Source organism: Loxodonta africana, chromosome 14 (assembly GCF_030014295.1).
Source record: "Loxodonta africana isolate mLoxAfr1 chromosome 14, mLoxAfr1.hap2, whole genome shotgun sequence".
NCBI lineage: Eukaryota > Metazoa > Chordata > Mammalia > Proboscidea > Elephantidae > Loxodonta > Loxodonta africana.
The window spans coordinates 50,438,651-50,458,591 of NC_087355.1; the positions used below are offsets into that span (position 1 = coordinate 50,438,651).

Consider the following 19,941-nt stretch of genomic DNA (forward strand, 5'->3'; position numbering starts at 1 on the left):
CTGGTAATCATCAAAAATTGTTTTTTTCCTGTGTGTAAACCTTTTCTTGACTTTTTGTAATAGCAGTGTCATACATTTGTCCTTTTGTGATTGACTTATTTTGCTCAGCATAATGTCCTGCAGATTCACCCATGTTGTGAGATGTTTCATGGATTCTTCACCTTTCTTTATTGTTGTGTAGTATTCCATTGTGTGTATGTGCCACGGTTTGTTTATCCATTCATTTGACTATCGGCACTTAGGTTGTTTCCATCTTTTTGCTATTGTGAGTGATGCTGCAATGAACATGCATATGCATATGTCTATTTGTGTGATGCCTCTTATTTCCCTAGGATATATACCTAGGAGTGGGATTGCTGAATCATATGGTTATTTCTAACTTTTTAAGGAAGCACCATATTGTTTTCCATAGTGGTTATATCATTTTACGTTCCCACCAGGAGTTGATGAGAGTTCCAATCTCCCCACAACCTCACCATCGTTTTGTTTTTTTGATAGTGCCATTCTTCCAGGGGTGAGATGGTATCACATCATAGGTCGAATTTGCATCTTGCTAAAGGCTAATGATCATGAGCATCTTTTCATGTATTTGTTGGCTGCCTGAATGTCTTCTTTGGTGAAGTGTCTGTTCATGTCCTTTGCCCATTTTTTTATTAGATTGTCTTTTTGTTGTTGAGCCGTGGGAGTTTTCTGTATATTTTAGAGATTAAACCTTTATCAGATGTGTTGTTGCCAAAGATTTTTTCCCAGTCCATAGGTTCTCTTTTTACTCTCTTGGTAAAGTCTTTTGATGAGCATAAGTGTTTAATTTTTAGGAGGCCCCAGTTATCTAGTTTATCTTCTTGAGTTTGTGCATTTTTATTTATGCTAGATATTCTATTTGTGCCATAGATTAGGGCCCCTAGCGTTGTCTCTATGTCTTCTTTAATGATCTTTATAGTTTTAGGTTTTACATTTAGGTCTTTGATCCATTTTGAGTTGGTTTTTATGTATGGATCCTGTTCCATTTTTCTGCAAATGAATATCCAGCTTGGGCAGCACCATTTTTTGAAGAGACTGTGTCTTCCCCATTTAATGAATTTTAACCCTTTGTCAAAGATCAGCTGTCCATAGCTGGATAGATTTACTTCTGGGTTCTCAGTTCTGTTCCATTGGTCTATATGCCTGTTGTTGTACCAGTACCAAGCTGTTTTGACTACTGTGGCTATATAGTAGGTTCTGAGATTGGGAAATGTGAGGCCTCCTATTTTGTTCTTCTTTTTCAAAAATGCTTTACTTATCTGGCAGTTCTTTCCTTTCAATATAAAGTTATTGATTAGCTCTTCCATCTCAATAAAGAGTGTTGTTGAAATTTGGATCAGGATTGCATTGTATCTATAGATCACTTTGGGTAGTGTCTTGGTTATCTAGTGCTACTGTAACAGAAATAACACAAGTGGATGGCTTTAACAAAGAGAAATTTATTTCCTCACAGTAAAGTAGGCTAAAAGTCCAAATTCAGGGCATCGGTTCCAGGGGAAGGCTTTCTCCCTCTGTCACCTCTGTAGGAAAGTCCATGTCCTCAGTCTTCCCATGGTCAAGGATCTTCTCAGGCGCAGGGACTCCAGGTCAAAAGGATGCGTTCTGCTCCTGGTGCTGCTTTCTTGGTGGTATGAGGCCACCCTGTCTCTCTGCTCACTTCTCTTTTTTGTATCTCAAGAGATTGCCTCAAGACACAGTTCAGTCTTGTAGATTGAGTCCTGCTTCACTAACACAACTACCACCCATCCTCCCTCATTAACATTATAGAGGCAGGATTTACAACATATAGGAAAATCACACAATACCGGGAATCATGGCCTAGCCAAATTTATACACACATTTTTGGGGGGGACATAATTCTAATCCATGACAGGTAGTATTGACATTTTCACAATGTTAAGTCTTCCTGTCCATGAGCATGGTATGTTTTTCCATTTATGAATATCTCTTTTGATTTCTTGGATTAGTGCTTTGTAGTTTCTTTATATAAGCCTTTTACGTCCCTAGTTAGATCTATTCCTAAGCATTTTAACTTTGGGGGGGCTGTTGTAAATGGTATTATTTTCCTGATTTCCTTTTCAGAATTCTTTTTTTAATGTAGAGGGATCTGACTGATTTTCATATGTTGACTTTGGCCGTAATCTTGATGGAAGCAGGTTGCCAGGCCTTTTTTTTTCCAGGTACTTCTGGGTGGATTCAAACTGCCAACCTTTAGGTTAGCAGTCAATTGCAAATTATTTGCATCACCTAGGGACCTTATACCTTTGTATTGCCGTTGCCATCCAGTCGCTGCTGAGTCATAGCAACCCTGTAGGACAGAGTAGAACTACTCGATAAGGTTTCCAGGGAGTGGCTGGTGGATTTGAACTGCTGACCTTTTAGTCAGCAGCTGAGCTCTTAACCACTGCACCACTAGGGCTCCAGGTGTTTATATCAGCATATTAAATAGGTTCTTTCTAAACTCATTTGCCTTTATTTCTCAAGTCATATCCTACCTGGAGAGCCGTATTTTAGTAGGTGTGCAGGAGAAAATCCTATTAAACTATGATTCCAGTGTTCCTCAACATCCTGATTCAAGGTTTGTTTTTTTTTCCCCACAAGTCCAACCCATTGTTGAGAAATATAACAAGGAGGACTCTTAATCACAACCTCCCTGATTCTTGTAACAATGCCCAAGCTTTCAAAGTGTTTTTTGATAGGAGAAGGATAAAAAAATAACAATGGCTAACATTTCTTTAGCTCTTACTGGAAAAAAAAAAAAAACATGCTATTAAATGGTATACTCTGTCTCATGTAATCCTTATAACAATATGATGTAATTATCTTCTTTTTATGGATATGACAACTAATGTTAGAGAACTTAACTTGCCAAGAACTCATAGCTAATAGAGCTAGGATTTGAATCCCATTAGTTGAGACTGCAAAGTTCTTGCTTACATCTTCTATACTTCTTTGTGGAGAATCTTTAATGTGCCAGAGATGGGCTCAATCACTCAGTGTGTGTATATGCATTCATTCATTTGTGAATTATTTATTCACTCAGCAGCTCTTTTTGAGCATTCACTATATACACCATACCAGGTGTTGTGAAAATCCAGAGCTTTAACCAAATGGAAATCATTCCCTCGAGGAATGTGTCTACCAGGGAAGATGTCATGTATAGAAGTAACTATAATATGAGATACATGGTGATAAGAGTTGTGAAACCAATTCTCATTTTAAAAAAATACTATCGGATTCAGAAAAGGGAGAGAATTTTTCCATCTGGGGAGGTGAAAAAGCTCAACAAAAGGTGGTATTTGATTTGGGCTTTGATAGATGGGAAAGATTTAGACTTGAGACAGTAAAATAGTAGGCAGTGTTAGAGCTGTTTCAGGCTACAAGAGAAGATAGGAACAAAGACCCAAAGGAGGGAAAATTAGAGAAAACTGTGCCATAGAAAGCAAGAAAAGAGAGAATTTCAAGAAAAGGTAACTAAAAGCGGAATATCATTGATCATGTTAATTGTCCTTATCACTAAAGAGAACATATGTCTCTATTTCATCACACTGTTAGCCTCTTATGCCTATCTATTTTGTTCTTGATTATTCCCTCTAGCATCTCTCCATACATACATGTTCAAGTCACTATTTAAAGAAAAAGAAAGCTACTTAGTTATAAACTCACTGCCATCAAGCTGATTTTGACTCACAGCGACTCTATAGGACAGAGTAGAACTGCCCCATAGGGTTCCCAAGGAGCGGCTGGTAGATTCGAACTCCCGACCTTTTGGTTATTAGCCAAAAGCTTAACCACTGTACCACTTAGTTATAAGTGGAGGTAAAATTCATTCCTATTGAAAGATTAAAATCTCACTTAGGAAAGAAAGGTAAAGAAGATTCTGTTCATCCAGGAAACTTTTATTGAGATCCCAAACACTGTGTTATATGATAAGAAAGTTTTTTAAAATGTGCCATTTTTGCCCTCAAGAAACTCAGATGCTACTAAAGGAGACAAACTTGTAAATAAGGCATTGCATGGAGTAAGGAGTTCTGTGACAGAGGAGGGTGCAGATACACAGGTGCCACAGACAGGCAGCGATCAGCTCTGAGGATGGTAGTTAGGGAGTGCTGCAGAAGAGGACACACATCTGGGCCCTGTTTTTGTTTTTGAAAGACAAATTTAATCAACCCACTATTATTATTTTAGAACTCATTTTTTTAATTTAACAATATGCTTTGAGTGTGTTTTGTGTTAGTATAGATTTTCTGCATTCATTTTAATGATTGTATAGTAATCTACTTTATAGATGTGCATGTTATATTTAACCAGTCTCCTACTGATAAATATTTGAGTTGTCTGTAACTAAACAGTACTGAAACATGTGTGTATGCATGCATTTAATAGCTATTACCAAACTGTCCTTCAAAAATGCATACATACATATACACACACACACACACACACACACTTGCATCTGAATCTCTGTAAATAAATTCTTAGAAATGTACTTCCTTTGTAGGCCAAAGGATATAAACATGTTATAGATATTGCCAAATTGCTGTCCAAAAGTAATGTGTAGGAATGCCTTTTTTTTTCACACCTGTACAGAAATTGGAACTGTCTTTTTAAACTATGCCAAATTATTATATATTACATTACCGATTTAATTTGCATTTTATCTTTAAGTGTTAGTAAAATCGAGTATCTTTTCATATTCACTAGCTGTTTATATTTCTTCTGTGATCTAATTGCTGTCAGGACCTGTATTTTACCCTAATTCAAGCTAATAAGTTATCTTGTTAGCGTTTCACAGATTTGGCAGAAGACTTAAGACTCCTGAGTCAGAAACAAACATATCAGGCACGGCACAGCAAGCAGTGTGAGCATCATGTTGCATTGGTTCCTCTCATCCTCAAGTCCGACAGGGATGATGCAGAGGGGCACTAGGTAGATGCTGTACCCACAGTAGATAGGTGTCACAGCTGACAAACACAGAGCTTGGCGGATCCACCTTTTTTATAGCAAGTCTGCTTTTTCTCCTGGAGAGAGACATTACAGCATCCAAGCCCTCTTATCTTTGGTGTACCCAGCAACAACTTGCAGGGAAGCTTAGAGATTGCCCACCCTAACAACTGCCTTTGCTTATTTTTCTATAGGCTTATCACTTTCTCGTTGATTTGTCAGAGCTCTCCGCATTCAGAGCAGTTACTCTTTGATCTGTCATTGAATGTTCCACCACCACCACCAGTTGCCGTCAAGTCATTTCTGACCCATGGCAACCCCATGTGTGTCACAGTTGGACTGTGCTCCATAGGGCTTTCAATGATTAATTTTTCAGTAGATCACCAGACCTTTCATCTAAGGTGCCTCTGGGTAGATTAGAACCACCAGACTTGCAGTTAGTAGCCGAGCACCTTAACCTTTTGGACCACCCAGGGACTCTCATTCAGTGTTACCTATGTCTTATCCTAGTTTGTTTCTTTTTTAATTTGATTTTATCAGATGTGGGATTTTTTTTTCCCCCTTACATGGGTTTCATGCCATACATAGAAAAGGCTGTCCTATTACAGGAAAAACCTTATCTGCTGTTTTATTCTTTTATGCTTTCAATTTTTTGCCTTTAACTTTTTGATCCTTTGGAATTTACTTTCATGTAATAAAGAATGTAAAGACCCACTTTTAGTTTTACCAAATGGCTGGCCAGTTCTTGCAACCTCATTTTTCCATCTTTTCCTTCTTTGTTTGAAATGGCACCTTCATTACATACTAAATTTTCATCTATACTTCTTTTTCTGGACTTTTCTATTCTTCTAATCTATGTGTATACTACTACTCCAACTTTACTGTTTTCGATTACTATAGCTTTATCATACATTAACACCTATTACAACTCGTTCCCCCTTATTTCTTTTCTACTTAAGAAAATGTCTTGGTTGTTTTCACATATTATTCTTGAGTGGGTCTTTTAAAATAAAGTAAATTAAAAAATTCTAAACCCCTTTATAGCCTTATCCCCCTTTAAAAATCTTATTAATATTAAAACTTTTATGGTGGTTTAATTTGCATTTCAACAAATACAGAAGCATAGTTTGTATTTGCTGTTTCTAAAATCTTGTTTATTTTAACATAGGTTCCATGTAGTTTGGAATACTGGGATGAACTCCAGAAAGTTTTTGTTGCATTTCGAGAATTCAATCTGTCTGAAAGCAAAGTTTGTGAACTGCAGTTGCCAGATATCAATCTTGTGAACGACCAGAAGAAACTAGTATCCTCGGATCTTTGGAGAATTGTCTTGAACACCAGTCAGAATGGAGCTGATGACCAAAGGTAACTCAGTGAGATAATGAAATAATGGTGTTACACAAGGAAACAACTGTCAAGACATCTTTGCTTATCTGGTAACCCTTCACTTAGCTGCATTTCAGCTGTCTAGTAGCTGCATCTGTCTGAAGTACAGCTGAGAACCAGGAAGATAAAAACTAAGCTTTCAAAATCATGCATTGTATTCATGAGACAGCCCTGTAGGCCCTCAGTAAAAACATGTTTCTTAAATATAAGCAGAAAAAATATATAAAAAACAAACTAAAAAAAATTTTTTTCTAGTCATCTTGAACCAAAAAATATAAGAAAAGGAGCCCTACACACCTTAATAGACGTTAAAAAAAAAATTTTTTTTTTCATTTTGGCGAAAATATCTATATAACAAAACATTTGCCAATTCAACATTTTTTACACATACAATTCAATAACATTGATTACATTCATCATGTTTTACGACTATCACCACCATCCATTTCCAGATTATTCCACCACTATTAACAGAAACTTCATGCCCCCTAAGCAATGGCTCCCCTTTCTCCCTTCCTTCCACCCCTGGTAACCACTAGTAAACTTTGGTCTCTATACATTTGCCTATTCTGGACATTTCATATAAGTGATATCATTACAATATTTGTCCTTTTGTGACAGACATATTTCAGTTATCAATGTTTTCAAGGTTCACCCGTGGAGCATGTATCAGAACTTCATTTATCTTTGTGGCTGAATAATATGCCATTCTGTGTATATACCAAGTTTTGTTTATCCATTCATCTGTTGATGGACTTTTAGGCTGTTTCTACCTTTGGCTATTGTGAATAGTGCCACAGTGAACATTGGTGTACCGGTTTCTGTTTGTGTTCCTGCTTTCACTTCTTTTTGAGTATATGCCTAGGATTGGGATTGCTAAGTTACATGGAGTTCTATGTTTAACATTTTGAGGAACTGCCAAACTTTTCCACGGTGGCTGTGCCATTTTACAATCCCACCATTAGTGGATGAGAGTTTCTCTACAGCTTCGTCAACACTTTTTCCGTTTTTTTTTATCATATCCATTCTAGTCAGGGTGAAGTGGTATCTCACTGTGGTTTTGATTTGCATCTCCCTTATGATGTTGAGCATCTCTTCATGTATTAGACATTTGTATGTCTTCTTTGGTGAAATCTCTATTCAAGTCCTTCACCCATTTTTTGACTGGGCTTTTTGTCTTTTAGTATATTCTGGATATTAGACCCTTATCAGATACATGGTTTCCCAAAATTTTCTCCCAATCTTTAGGTTGTCTCTTTGCTTTGTTGATAATTCAGTAGACTCTTAATGACACAGTAATCGATATGTATGGTGAGGTTAACTAAATGTATGATGAGGTTAACTAAACTGAATTATAAAAAGGTAAATTTTGGAAGTATTTTCCATCTTAAATGGTTTTAAGAAATTTTAGAAGACAAACTTCCAGATATGAGGAAAACGTTGTTGTTAGAGGCCATCGAGTGAGTTTCAACTCATGGTGACCCCATGTGTTACAGAGTAGAACTGCTCCTTTCCTGGCTATAATCTTTATGAAGCAGATCCCCGGGCCTTTTCTCTCACAATACCACTAAACCAAAAAAAACCACTGACACTAGGAGGGTTTAAACCACCAACCTTTAGGTCAGCAGTCAAGCGCAAACAGTTGTACCAACTAGGGACCTTTAGGAAAACATGGCTAACCAGAATAACTTATACCCAAGGGGTATCAGATAGCCAGTGTTTTATTCAGTTATAGAGTCTACTTGGCCATAGTGAATCACTAGGGCTATAGACTTAGGTATTCTGAATCACGTAACAAGACCTTCCTATTCTACACCTCCTAAAGGAGATGGGTTAGTAGCAGCAGAGAGGGCCAGATTGTCCCCATTTTCAATGTTTGCCTGCTCATCCACTGACTTATAGTGGAGAAAAACGGTTTCAACTACTTGTTCTCCAGCCCTTCTTTTAGTTTACACATCCCTGTTTAGGCCTTTTGGCTCATGGTTCCAAAAAGACCCAAAAAAGGGACTAAACCACAATAAGTAGAAGAATTTACTTGGGTCATATATTATTATCGGCCAGTGTGGGCTGTGCCCATCTTTTTGTCCATCCTTGTTGATCAGCCCTAATTTCGGATTCTGCTAATGGGCTTTAAATTTTACTTCTTTTATATATTTCCTTCTTTGTTTCTCACAAAAATATTCTGACACTAACAAACAGAAAAAGCATCTACCATTTTAATACCCTTCAGATTAACTGTTTTCTCTTTTCTGTGTTGCCTTTATTTTTGCCCATATGTATGCATGCTTTTACAGCATTATAATCATAGCATGTGATTTTGTATTTTGATTCCTAATTTATATTAATAGTTGTGAATAGTTTTTCTTTAAAAGTATTTTAATTGATAATAATATGTGTTCATTGAAGAACATTGGAAAATAACACCCACCCATAATCATATGCTGAGATAACTTTCATTAATATTTTGACCTGTAGTCTGTCTTTTTCATTAAATACTTTTTATCATTAATAATAATTTTTATATTTTAAATATTCTATCTCTAGGTCACTTTAAAAATAATTACCCTCCTTGGTATATTACCTAGTAATATACAGTTAGTGAAAAATATTGGGGGCGAGGGACAGTCTTGATTTTACTGTATATAATGGAATGAAAAGAATACCCACCCTGTGAGGAGTCAGCAGATAGAGAGAGCACCTTTTCTGACTAAGTATAGTTACCTGGTTAGAAACAAGGAAAAATCAGAATATTGGAGCTATAGATAATTATATTGATTTTTTTTTAATCTGAGTTTCACTAATACTATCAAGTTAAACAAATAGTATCAAGTTAAAAAAACTGCCCCATAGGGTTTCCAAGGCTGAAATCTTTACGAAAGCAGACTGCCACATCTTTCTTTCATAAAGCCACTGGTGGGCTCGAACCACCAACCTTTCAGTTAGCCACCAAGCGCTTAACCACTTTGCCACCAGGGCTCCTTAAAAGAAGCATTTTAGACACAATTAATTCCTGTGAACCAGAAACATTCTTAACAGTTACTTTTCTGGTAAGCTTAGCACAATAGAAATGTGCAGTCTTTGGAGAATGGAAATCTCTGCAGACATCAAAATCAGTCAGTTTTTCACCAAAGCTTTTGATATTATAACCACAGAGCTCATTTAGTCCTCACCTGGGGTTTTTCATCCTGTCAGATATTTCACAATTGATTTCTCTTTAAATTGTTAGGATTAATCATTTTCAGGTAGAAATTAATGTTAATAAAGTTAAGTTAGAAGAGTTGGTTTAAAAGTCAGCATAATAAAATACTATTAAGATGTTTTTCAAAAGGGACAATACATTTTCATTGAATTTCTAGAAAGAGACCATCAGTGCTTTGATAAATGTGTCAGCATTTCATGCAGAAAGAAAAATTCTTCTACAATCAATTATATTCTGCCACAGGAGAAATCTAGATCTGGACATAAACGTAGCACTTTTATGATTAAAGATTGTCTTCTTATAAATAATAATCCAAGTCATTTGAAAAGGATGTGCATCAGGATGTTGGCCATTACTCGAAGAAGGGTCATAAAATTAAGTCCTATGAAGCTTAATCTTATTTAAAAAGAGAATATCTTGCCCACAATTGGCATGAAGTTGCAACAGTGTAGGGCAACTGGTATCATTGTATGTATGTGAATAGAGTCAGTATTTCACTGAGAATTTCAAGTTAGAAAACCTGAGCTTAAGTCCTGGCTATATCACCAACTAGCTGTGTGACCTTGAGAAAGATGTTTAGCCTCTGTAATACCAATGCTTCGATCTTAAAGCATGGGTAATGGTACCCATCTCCCAGAGCTGAAAAGAATAACTGAAATAATATACATATTAAAGCACTTGAGCAATTATAAAGCCCAGTGTAACCAGAATCTATTCATTTTTTGACCAGGTTCTGGCCCCTACTTGAATGTTACTTCCAGATTAAATTGCCTACCTGCAAAGGCAGTGTGTATATTTATGACGGCAGTAATATAAAGTTTTAAAACACTGTCAGTAGAGCTGCCGTATAAGAAAATAAAAATTGTGTTTTATAATCTATCCCGACTGGTAGCGATAAGACTAGAAAAATAAAATGTAATGCATCATCTTACATCATCATTAAAACTAGTATATTTTTAGAAGAGGCAATGATTTATGGTCAGAAAGGAAGGATTAGAAGACTAGTAAAATACTTTGTTTCTTTGGTTTCCTGTTTTAATAGTCTTTCCTGCATTGTGGAAGACTGCTTCAAGTACCATTTTTGAGCAGCTGCTGCCCACTAACTATAACAATGTGCTAAATGAGCACACTGGGCTTAGTGATGATGGTACCTAAGGATAATTAACAATTAAGGACCTACATCAGACTGAGAAATTCAATCAAGAGAGTAAACCCCAGTACCAAATCTTAATGATTTAGACTTATGGATCAAAAGTATACTCATTTAGTTAAAATTGATGTAAATCTGGTGGTTTCCAATACTTAGAAAATAAAGTGGTACTATCACTGATTGACGATGAATGAGATGCCATTCCTCTGCTATTTGTCATTCCCAGCATAGTATACCATATGATTGTCCAATTCAGAGTGGCCAATACCAGTTCATTTCAGCTCACTAATGCCTAGGATATGGATCTTTATGCAGTGTATTTCATTTTTGATACCTTCCAATTTTCCTGGACTCATACTTCGTACGTCTCATGTTCTAATTTTTATCAGATATTTGCTGCTGTTCCTTCTCATTTTGAGTCATGCCACCTCAGCAAATGAAATTCACAAAAGCTTTACTGCATTCACATCATTAAGATCGACTCTACTTTGAGGAGGCAGCTCTTCCCCAGTCGTATTTTGAGTGCCTTCCGACCTGAGACATCTTCTGACACTATACTGGACGGTATTCCACTGCTAGTCATAAGGTTTCACTGGCCAATTTTTTTCAAAAGTAGACCTCCAGGTCTTTTTTACTAGTCTTAGCCTAGAAGCTCCTCTGAAACCTGTCCACCACAGGTAACCCTGTTGGTAATTGAAATTACCAGTGGCATAGCTTCCAGCATCACAGCAAAATGCAAGCCACCACAGTACGACAAACTGGCAGACACATGGGACTGACTGTCACCGCTGTCAGTGATAGGATGAAATCCATACACCTAAAAAGAAGACCAATTAATGTGACTATTATTAAAATTTATGCACTGACCACTAATGGCAGAGATGAAGACATTGGAGATTTTTCCCACTTGTGCTGTCTGAAATTGACTAAAATGCACTCAAGATGCACTGGTAATTACTGGTGATTGGAATGCAAAAATTGGAAACAAAGAAGAAGGATCAGTAGTTGGAAAGTATGGCCTTGGTGATAGAAACTACACCAGAGATTACATGATAGAATTTTGCAAGACTAATGGCTTATTCATTGGAAATACCTTTCTTCAACAACATGAATGACAACTATACACATGGACCTTGCCAGATGGAATCCACAGGAATCAAATTGACTATTATCTGTGGAAAATAATGGTAGAGATGTTCAATATGATCAGTCAGAACAAGGCCAGGGGGCAACTGAAGAACAGACCATCAGTTGCTCAAATGAAAGTTCAAGTTGAAGAAAATTAGAGAAGGTAGGAGGGAGCAGGACAGCTGGTAATAGGGAATAGAAGGGAGAGTGTTGACATGTCGTGGGGTTGTTAACCAGTGTCATACAACAATGTGTGTACTGTTTGATGAGAAGCTAGTTTGTTCTGTAAACCTTCATCTAAAGTTCAATTAAAAAAATTAGGGCAAGTCCACAGAGCCAAAATATGACCTTGAGTATATTCCACCTAAATTTAGAGACCATCTCAAGAACAGACTTGACTCTTTGAACACTAATGACTGAACACCAGACAAGTTGTGGAATGACATCAAGGACATCATACATGAAGAAAGCAAAAGGTTATTAAAAAGACAGGAAAGAAAGAAAAGACCAAAATGGATGTCAGAAGAGACCCTAAAACTTGCTCTTGAACATATGGTAGCTAAAGCGAATGGGAGAAATGATGAAGTAAAAGAGCTGAATGAAAGATTTCCAAGGGCAGCTCAAGAAAACGAAGTAAAGTATTATAATGAAATGTGCAAATACCTGGAGTTAGAAAATCAAAAGGGAAGAACACTCTTGGCATTTCTCAAGCTGAAAGAACTGAAGAGAAAATTCAAGCCTCAAGTTGCAATATTAAGGGATTCTATAGGCAAATATTGAACAACATAGGAACCATCAAAAGAAGTTGGAAGGAATACACAGAGTCACTGTATGAAAAAGAATTGGCGAAAAGCACAACTCCGGAATTCACGGAATACCAACTGAGATGTTTCAACAAACAGATGCAGCCCTGGAGGTGCTCACTTGTCTATGTCAAGAAATTTGGAAAACAGTTTCCTGGCCAACCAACTGGAAGAGATCTATATTTGTGCTTATTCCAAAAAAAGGAATTCCAACAGAATGCAGAAATTATTGAACAATATTATTAATATCACACAAAAGTAAAATTTTGCTGAAGGTCATTCAAAAGAAGTTGCAGCATTACATTGGCAGGGAACTGCCAGAAGTTCCAGCCTGATTCGGAAGAGGTTGTGGAATGAAGGATATCATTGCTCTTCTCAGATGAATCTTGGCTGAGAGCAGAGAGTACCAGAAAGATATTTACCTGTGTCTTATTGACTACGCAAAGGCATTCAACTCTGTGGATCATAACAAATTATGAATAACATTGAAAAGAATGGGAATTCCAGAACACTTAATTGCACTCATGAGGAACCTGTCCATAAACCAAGAGGCAGTTGTTCGAATATAACAAGGAGATACTGCTTCATTGAAAATCAGGAAAGGTGTGCATTAGGGTTATATCTTTTCACGATACCTATTCAATCTGTATGCTGAGCATATAATCCAAGAAGCTGGACTATATGAAGAAGAATGGGGCATCAGGTTTGGAGGAAGACTCATTAACAATCCACAATGTGCAGATGACACAGCCTTACTTACTGAAAGTGAGAAGGACCTGAAGCACTTACTGATGAAGATCAAAGACCACAGCCTTCAGTATGGATTACACCTCAACATAAAGAAAACAAAAATACTCCTAACTGGACAATAAGCAACATCATGATAGATGGACAAAATATCGAAGTTGTCGAGGATTTCATTTTATTTGAATCCACTACCAACGGTCATGGAAGCAACAATCAAGATATCAAACGATGTAGTACACTGGACAAATCTGCTGCAAAAGGATTTAAAAAAGTGTTAAAAAAACAAAGATGTCACTTTGGGGTCTAAGGTATACCTGACCCAAGCCACGACATTTTCAGTTGCCTAATATGTTTGTGAAAACTAAACAATGAATAAGAAGACCTAAGAAGTGATGCCTTTGAATTACGGTGTTTGCAAACAGCATTGAATATACCACGAACTGCCAGAACAAACAAATCTGTCTTGGAAGAGGTACAGCTAGAATCCTCCTTAGAAGCAAGGGTGGCAAGACTTTGTCTCATGTACTGAGAGTACATGCTCTCATGTACTTTATCAGGAGAGACCAGTCCCTTGAGAAGGACATTCATGCTTGGTAAAGAATAGGGTCAGCAAAAAAGAGGAAGACCCTCAAGGAGATCGATTGGCTCACTGCCTGCGACAATGGACTCAAGCATAACAACGATTGTAAAGATGACGCAGAACCAGGCAGTGTTTTCATTCGGTTGTACGTAGGCAAGCTGTGAGTCAGACTGACTCAAAGACGCCTAACAACAACATCACTGATGCTTAAAAAAAAAGATAAATTGAATAGGGAGAACTCCAGATCTACTTCAGACAAACAAACAATTGTGAATTAGGAAAAAAACTGGCAAAGTATGTAGGAGGATCAGAAATTGAAAAGAATTAACGCATTTCTAGCTTTGATATGGGAGAACTGTGGTAACACTGACATCAAAAATCAGTCATTTCTTTTTTTGAGAGAGGAAATTTAAGTTCAGTGGGTGTTACTTTTTCTAATAGTTATTAGCATCAAAGGACTTATTTATCCCAAAGGACATTCCCTAAAATATTTTCCTTTTCTTCATGTTTAAATACATACCTTTCATTCCCCAAATCCCTGAATATATTTCCCCTTTATTCACACTGCATCATATACAACGGTAGATACTGGGGACACAAAATGCACACAATTGACATTGTTCCTGTCCTGAGAACAGGAACGATGAAGGGACGCAGACAAGTAAACAGTAGTTACAACTTAGTGTAATAGGGTTAAGAGGGCAGTGGTGGTTCGGTGGTAGAATTCTTGCTTTCCATGCAGGGGACCCTGGTTCAAATTTCCAGTCATTGTACCTCAAGTGCAGCCACCACTCATCTCTCCATGGGGCTCGTATGTTGCTGTGATGCTGAACAGGTTTCAACAGAGCTTCCAGACGAAGATGGACTAAGAAGAAAGGCCTGGCAATTTACTTCTGAAAATCAGCCAATGAAAGCCTTACGGTCTGTTCTTGTTGTGCACAGGGTCCGCATGAGTCAGGGCACTCAATGGCCACTAACAACAATAAAACAACAACAATAAAAAAAAAAAAAAAAACAATAGGCAAGGTTAAAGGATGGTGCAGCAACCTGGGGGGTAGGAACAGTGGTGAACCATCCCAGTCCTATGCCTGAAGGAATTCTAACTCAGAGGGGTATCTGTAGCTGCTTTTGACAAGGATACAGCCATTTTACAGAGAGCTGACCAAGAAGGAGCCAGAGGAATATGTACCTTTACCTCAGTATCCTCTTGCCTTCTAATCTCTTGTGGATACCTCCCACTGGCTAAACCCAAGAATAAGCCAAAGGACAAAGTAGCTTGTTGGTGTAGTCCACAAAGGCCAGCTTCTAGGGGGAGAGAAGAGTGGGGGAAGGGAGAAGGTGGGTCTAGAGAGCAAACAAAGGCATCCAGCACATACTTCATTTGTAATTTGCAGTTCTTACCCAGTGACTGGCCCTGGGAGGGACAAAAGGAAACAGTGGTGAGCTCTCCTCTTAGGCTTTGGGCCACACTGCCCGGTTTCCTGGGTTTGATATCAGTCAGGTGTCTTCTGATGGATCAGAACAACTTTCTACTTTCTTGCCTCTTCTTATCCTCACCCCCAACTGGGTAACTACAAAAGTACTTACTTTGACAGTATAAAGGCATGTATCATGTAACACAATAACTGTACAGATCTTGATATATTTATATCCAGGTAACTTAGTTGCTGAACTCTGTTCACTTGTGCCAGGTCTTTGGAGGTTTGTTGTCCATTAAAATATGTGAGAGCAGATTCCTTATAACAGTTTTTATCCCCACCCCCAAAATGCTTATTCATGGGAGAAGGCATCCTGGAAAGAGAAGAGACTTAAGGGTGTGTGGCTCTGTCCTCACGTGATGCAAACTGAAACTCTGGTGAGTTTTTTGGAGTTCTTTCATCTTTGGATATGCCAGCAAAAGAAAAAAAATTCTTGTACATTTGCCCAAGATCCCATAAAAGAAGTATGTTCACTCATATTTAGTAACCTTTGAGACAGTGATCCACAGCTTTGTTTGTTTGCATGGAGAGGAGCTGCTTTTATTTCTCAAAGCCTTGATTGTTCACATTTATAGACATTGAAGACATCAGAGAACAAGAGTTGATGATCATGTCCCTGAATAATTTCTTCTCCCTGCCTGTTGAGCTCTCTCCTACCACAAGGTGACTATGGCCTCCAAATAGTGTTCCCCTCCATTTTTTGCTTGGATCTGTACTTTTAGATGCATCTAGATTTGTTGTGTAACATTTTTTTAATCCTTTGAATTTCATAAGCCATTTAGACATAAATCTTGACATTTGGAACTGCTTTGCCACCTGTGTTTCTAGTCATATGATAATATAATTCAGGGTGTACCGAGAATATTGTATTATTTTTTCCTGGTATTAAATCTGAGTTTTCTCTTCCCTAGTGGAAGGAATATTTGTATTTTTTTCCAAATTGTCCTTGAAGGCTTTTGCTATTTCCTTTTTGTTGATAGTTGAAATCTATATAAGAATCCCTCCAGAGAGCTGGTCTTTTGCCAAGTAGTCTTTCTCCTCATACATGTTCCCCAAACTACTCAGTGTTCCCCAGGTCTCATCTAAAGTTCTAGGCTGAAGGTAATAACTAGGTCTCAGTGTCATACTGCTTATTCTTTGAACCTTGAGAATCTCTGAACCTTTTTTTGTTATCATGGTGGTAGTGGTTTTCAAGTCAGATTTAAAGGAGCACTTTATCTGAGGGCCCTTTAAGGCTGTTTTTCAAAGCACAGATTGCAACCATTAGTGGGTCATGAAAACAATTTAGTGAGTAGCAACCAATTTTTTTTTTTTTTTTTTTTTTAAGTAAAATAGAAATATTAGAGTTTGGCATGTTTTCAGGAAACCTTTTTTTTTAATGTGTGTACGCCACCACTTGTCTATCGGTTTGTAGTACTGTGGTGGCTTGTGTGTTCCTGTGATGCTGGACGCTATGCCAACAGTATTTCAAATACCAGCAGAGTCACCCATGGTTGATTCCAACTCATAGCGACAGAGTAGAACTGCCCCATAGGGTTTCCAAGAAGCACCTGGTGGATTCGAACTGCATACCTTTTGGTTAGCAGCCATAGCTGTTAACCACTACACCACCAGCGTTTCCTGACGTGGACTAGTATCGGCCATTTTGAATTGGGCAATCATGGTCTACTGTGCCAGGAATGACAAATTGAATAGGAATGGCATCAGATTCATTGTCAAAAAGAACATTTCAGAATCAATTCTAAAGTACAACACTGTCAGTGACAATATAATATCCATACACCTTCAAGGAAGACCAGTTAATATGACTATTCAAATTTACATATTAACCACTAATGCCAAAGATGAAGAAATTGAAGATTTTTACCAACTTCTGCAATCTGAAATTCATCAAACATGCAATCAAGATGCATTGATAATTACCAGTGGTTGGAATGCAAAAGTTGGAAACAAAGAAGGATCAGTAGTTGGAAAATATGGCCTTGGTGATAGAAACAACACAGGAATTCACATGATAGAATTCTGCAAGACCAATAACTTACTCATTCCAGACACCTTTTTTCAACAACGTAAATGGCGACTATACATGTGGACCTCGCTAGATGAAATCCACAGGAATCAGATTGCCTCTGTGGAAACAGACAATGGAGAAGCTCAGTATCAGCCAGAACAAGACCAGGGACTGACTGCAGAACAGACCATCAGTTGCTCGTATGCAAGTTCAGGTTGAAGCTGAAGACAATTAAAGTAAGTCCACAATAGCCAAAGTATGGCCTTGAGCATATTTCACCTGAATTGAGAGACCATCTCGAGAATGGATTTCACACATTGAACACTAATGACCAAAGATCAGACAAGTTGTGGGACGGTATGAAGGACATCATGCATGAAGAAAGCAAAAGGTCATTAAAAAGACAGGAAAGAAAGAAAAGATCAAAGTGGATGTCAGAAGAGATTCTGAAACTTGCTGTTGAACATAAAATAGTTAAAGTGAATGGAAGAAATGATGAAGTAAAAGAGATGAACAGAAGATTTCAACGCGCGGCTCAAGAAGATAAAGTATTATAATGAAATGTGCAAAGACCTATAGTTAGAAAACCAGAAGGGTGGAACACACTCAGAATTTCTCAAGCTGAAAGAACCGAAGAAAAAAATTCAAGCCTCAAGATGAAATATTGAAGAATTTTATGGACAAAACTTTCAATTTTTATAATAGCAGTGGAACATTGTCTGATATTGTGCTGGAAGATGAGCCCCCTCAGGTTGGAAGGACAAGATGGACTGACACAGTGGGTGCAACAGTGGGCTCTCGCATAGCAACCATTGTGAGGGTGGCGCAGGACCAAGCAGTGTTTTGTTCTCTTATACACTCAGTCGCTGTGAAATGGAACTGACATGGGCAAAATACTGAACACAGGAAGCATCAAAAGAAGATGAAAGGAATACACAGTCAAGCTATGGTATTTTCAGTGGCCTCATATTTTTTTTTTTTCATATGCATGTGAAAGCTGGATAATGATTAAAGACGACTGAGGAAGAATTGATGTGTTTGAATTATGATGTTGGTGAAGAATATTGAAAATACCATGGACTGTCAGAAGAACGAACAAATCTGTTTTGGAAGAAGTACAGCCACAATGCTCCTTAGAAGGGAGGATGGCAAGACTTCATCTTATGTACTTTGGGCATGTTATCAGAGGGGACCAGTCCCTGCAGAAGGACATCATGCTTGATAAAGTAGAGGGGCATTGATAAAGAGGAAGACCCTCAACAAGATGGATTGACATTGCGGCTACAACAATGGGTTCAAACATAGCAACAATTGGCAGTATTTTGTTTGCTTTATCCAGGATCGCTATGAGTCGGAACCAACTCAATGGCACTTAACATGTGTATACTGCTTTTTTTTTTCCCCAGTTTTATATGTGTACACTGTGAATACTGGGTGTATTTCTCATTTTTGGTTAGGGTTAAACACTTGAAAAACAATGACTAAGGTGTAGAGAGAAGAACATGTGTGCAGTAGACACACACACCCTCCTTTGCCTCTCTCATCCATCTAGCACTCTGCCAGGATGGACAGAGCAGTGTTTTTGCAGTAGGCAGAAGAGAGTTTATGGGTACTAATTTTGAGAGGCAATACCACCTGGAGATAAATGCCAATGAGATATTGTGAGGTTCCTTTTAGGGAGCTAAAGGTAATCATTTATATTTAATGTTTTATTAAGTAACCAATGACATACCCTGTTTTGTCAGCAAGGAAAAAAAAAAAAAAGGAACACGTGAGGAACATGCCTTTTAGTCTAATCAAATATACAACAACAGATGGGCAGCTCCTGTCCAAAAGCAGGACAAGAAGGCAGGAAGGGACAGGAACTGGATGAATGAACACAGGGAACCTGTCATATTGTGGGAATTCCAACCAGTGCCACAAAACAAAATGTATAAATTTTTGAATGAGAAATTAACTTGAGCTGTAAACTTTCACCTAATGCGCCATAAAAGAGAGAAGGGAGAAAAATAAAGGATATATTTTTTCTAGTATTGAGTACTAGACATTCTGCTAAGCAGTTTGTATGTAGAATCTCATTAATACTCAAAAGTAGGACCAATTACTATCCTCGTTTTACCGATAAGAAAACTGAGATTTAGCCAGATTAAGTAATTTGCCCAAGATTATAATAAATGATAGCAGTGTAAGCATTTTAATCTAGGCTCTCTCATCACAGTCATTCTCTGGTTAATCTCCATGATATTCAGGCACTGTTACCAGGTCTCCAGGCCTCGCTCCACAGAACACTAAGACATGGGTTGGGTGAAAGCAAAGGAAGAAAACTTACTTGGTTGGCCAAGCAAAGGAGCACACCAGGACTCCAGTCACCAAGGTGGCTCTCCAGTCGACAGAGGACAGGGTTTATACGGGGAGTAAAACAGAGTAGGGGGCTCCTCCTCCGGGTGTGTTCAAGAACATGATCTGCCGGGATTGGCGTGCAGTCTCTATGGTG

At 37.8% G+C, this 19,941-nt stretch overlaps 1 protein-coding gene across 12 annotated transcripts in view; it reads left to right on the top strand.

Annotated features, from left to right (window-relative positions):
- Positions 1 to 19,941, top strand: part of VPS13B (vacuolar protein sorting 13 homolog B) — a 916,907-nt gene that overhangs the window by 791,447 nt on the left and 105,519 nt on the right. For 11 of the 12 annotated variants that reach the window (XM_064267936.1, XM_064267938.1, XM_064267934.1 and 8 more), the window contains one exon: positions 6,134 to 6,330. In XM_064267936.1, the coding sequence (XP_064124006.1) occupies positions 6,134 to 6,330 (197 nt within the window). Of the gene's footprint in view, positions 1 to 6,133; positions 6,331 to 16,011; positions 16,100 to 19,941 lie in introns of those variants that run through there. The other variant, XM_064267945.1, reaches the window with a different exon arrangement.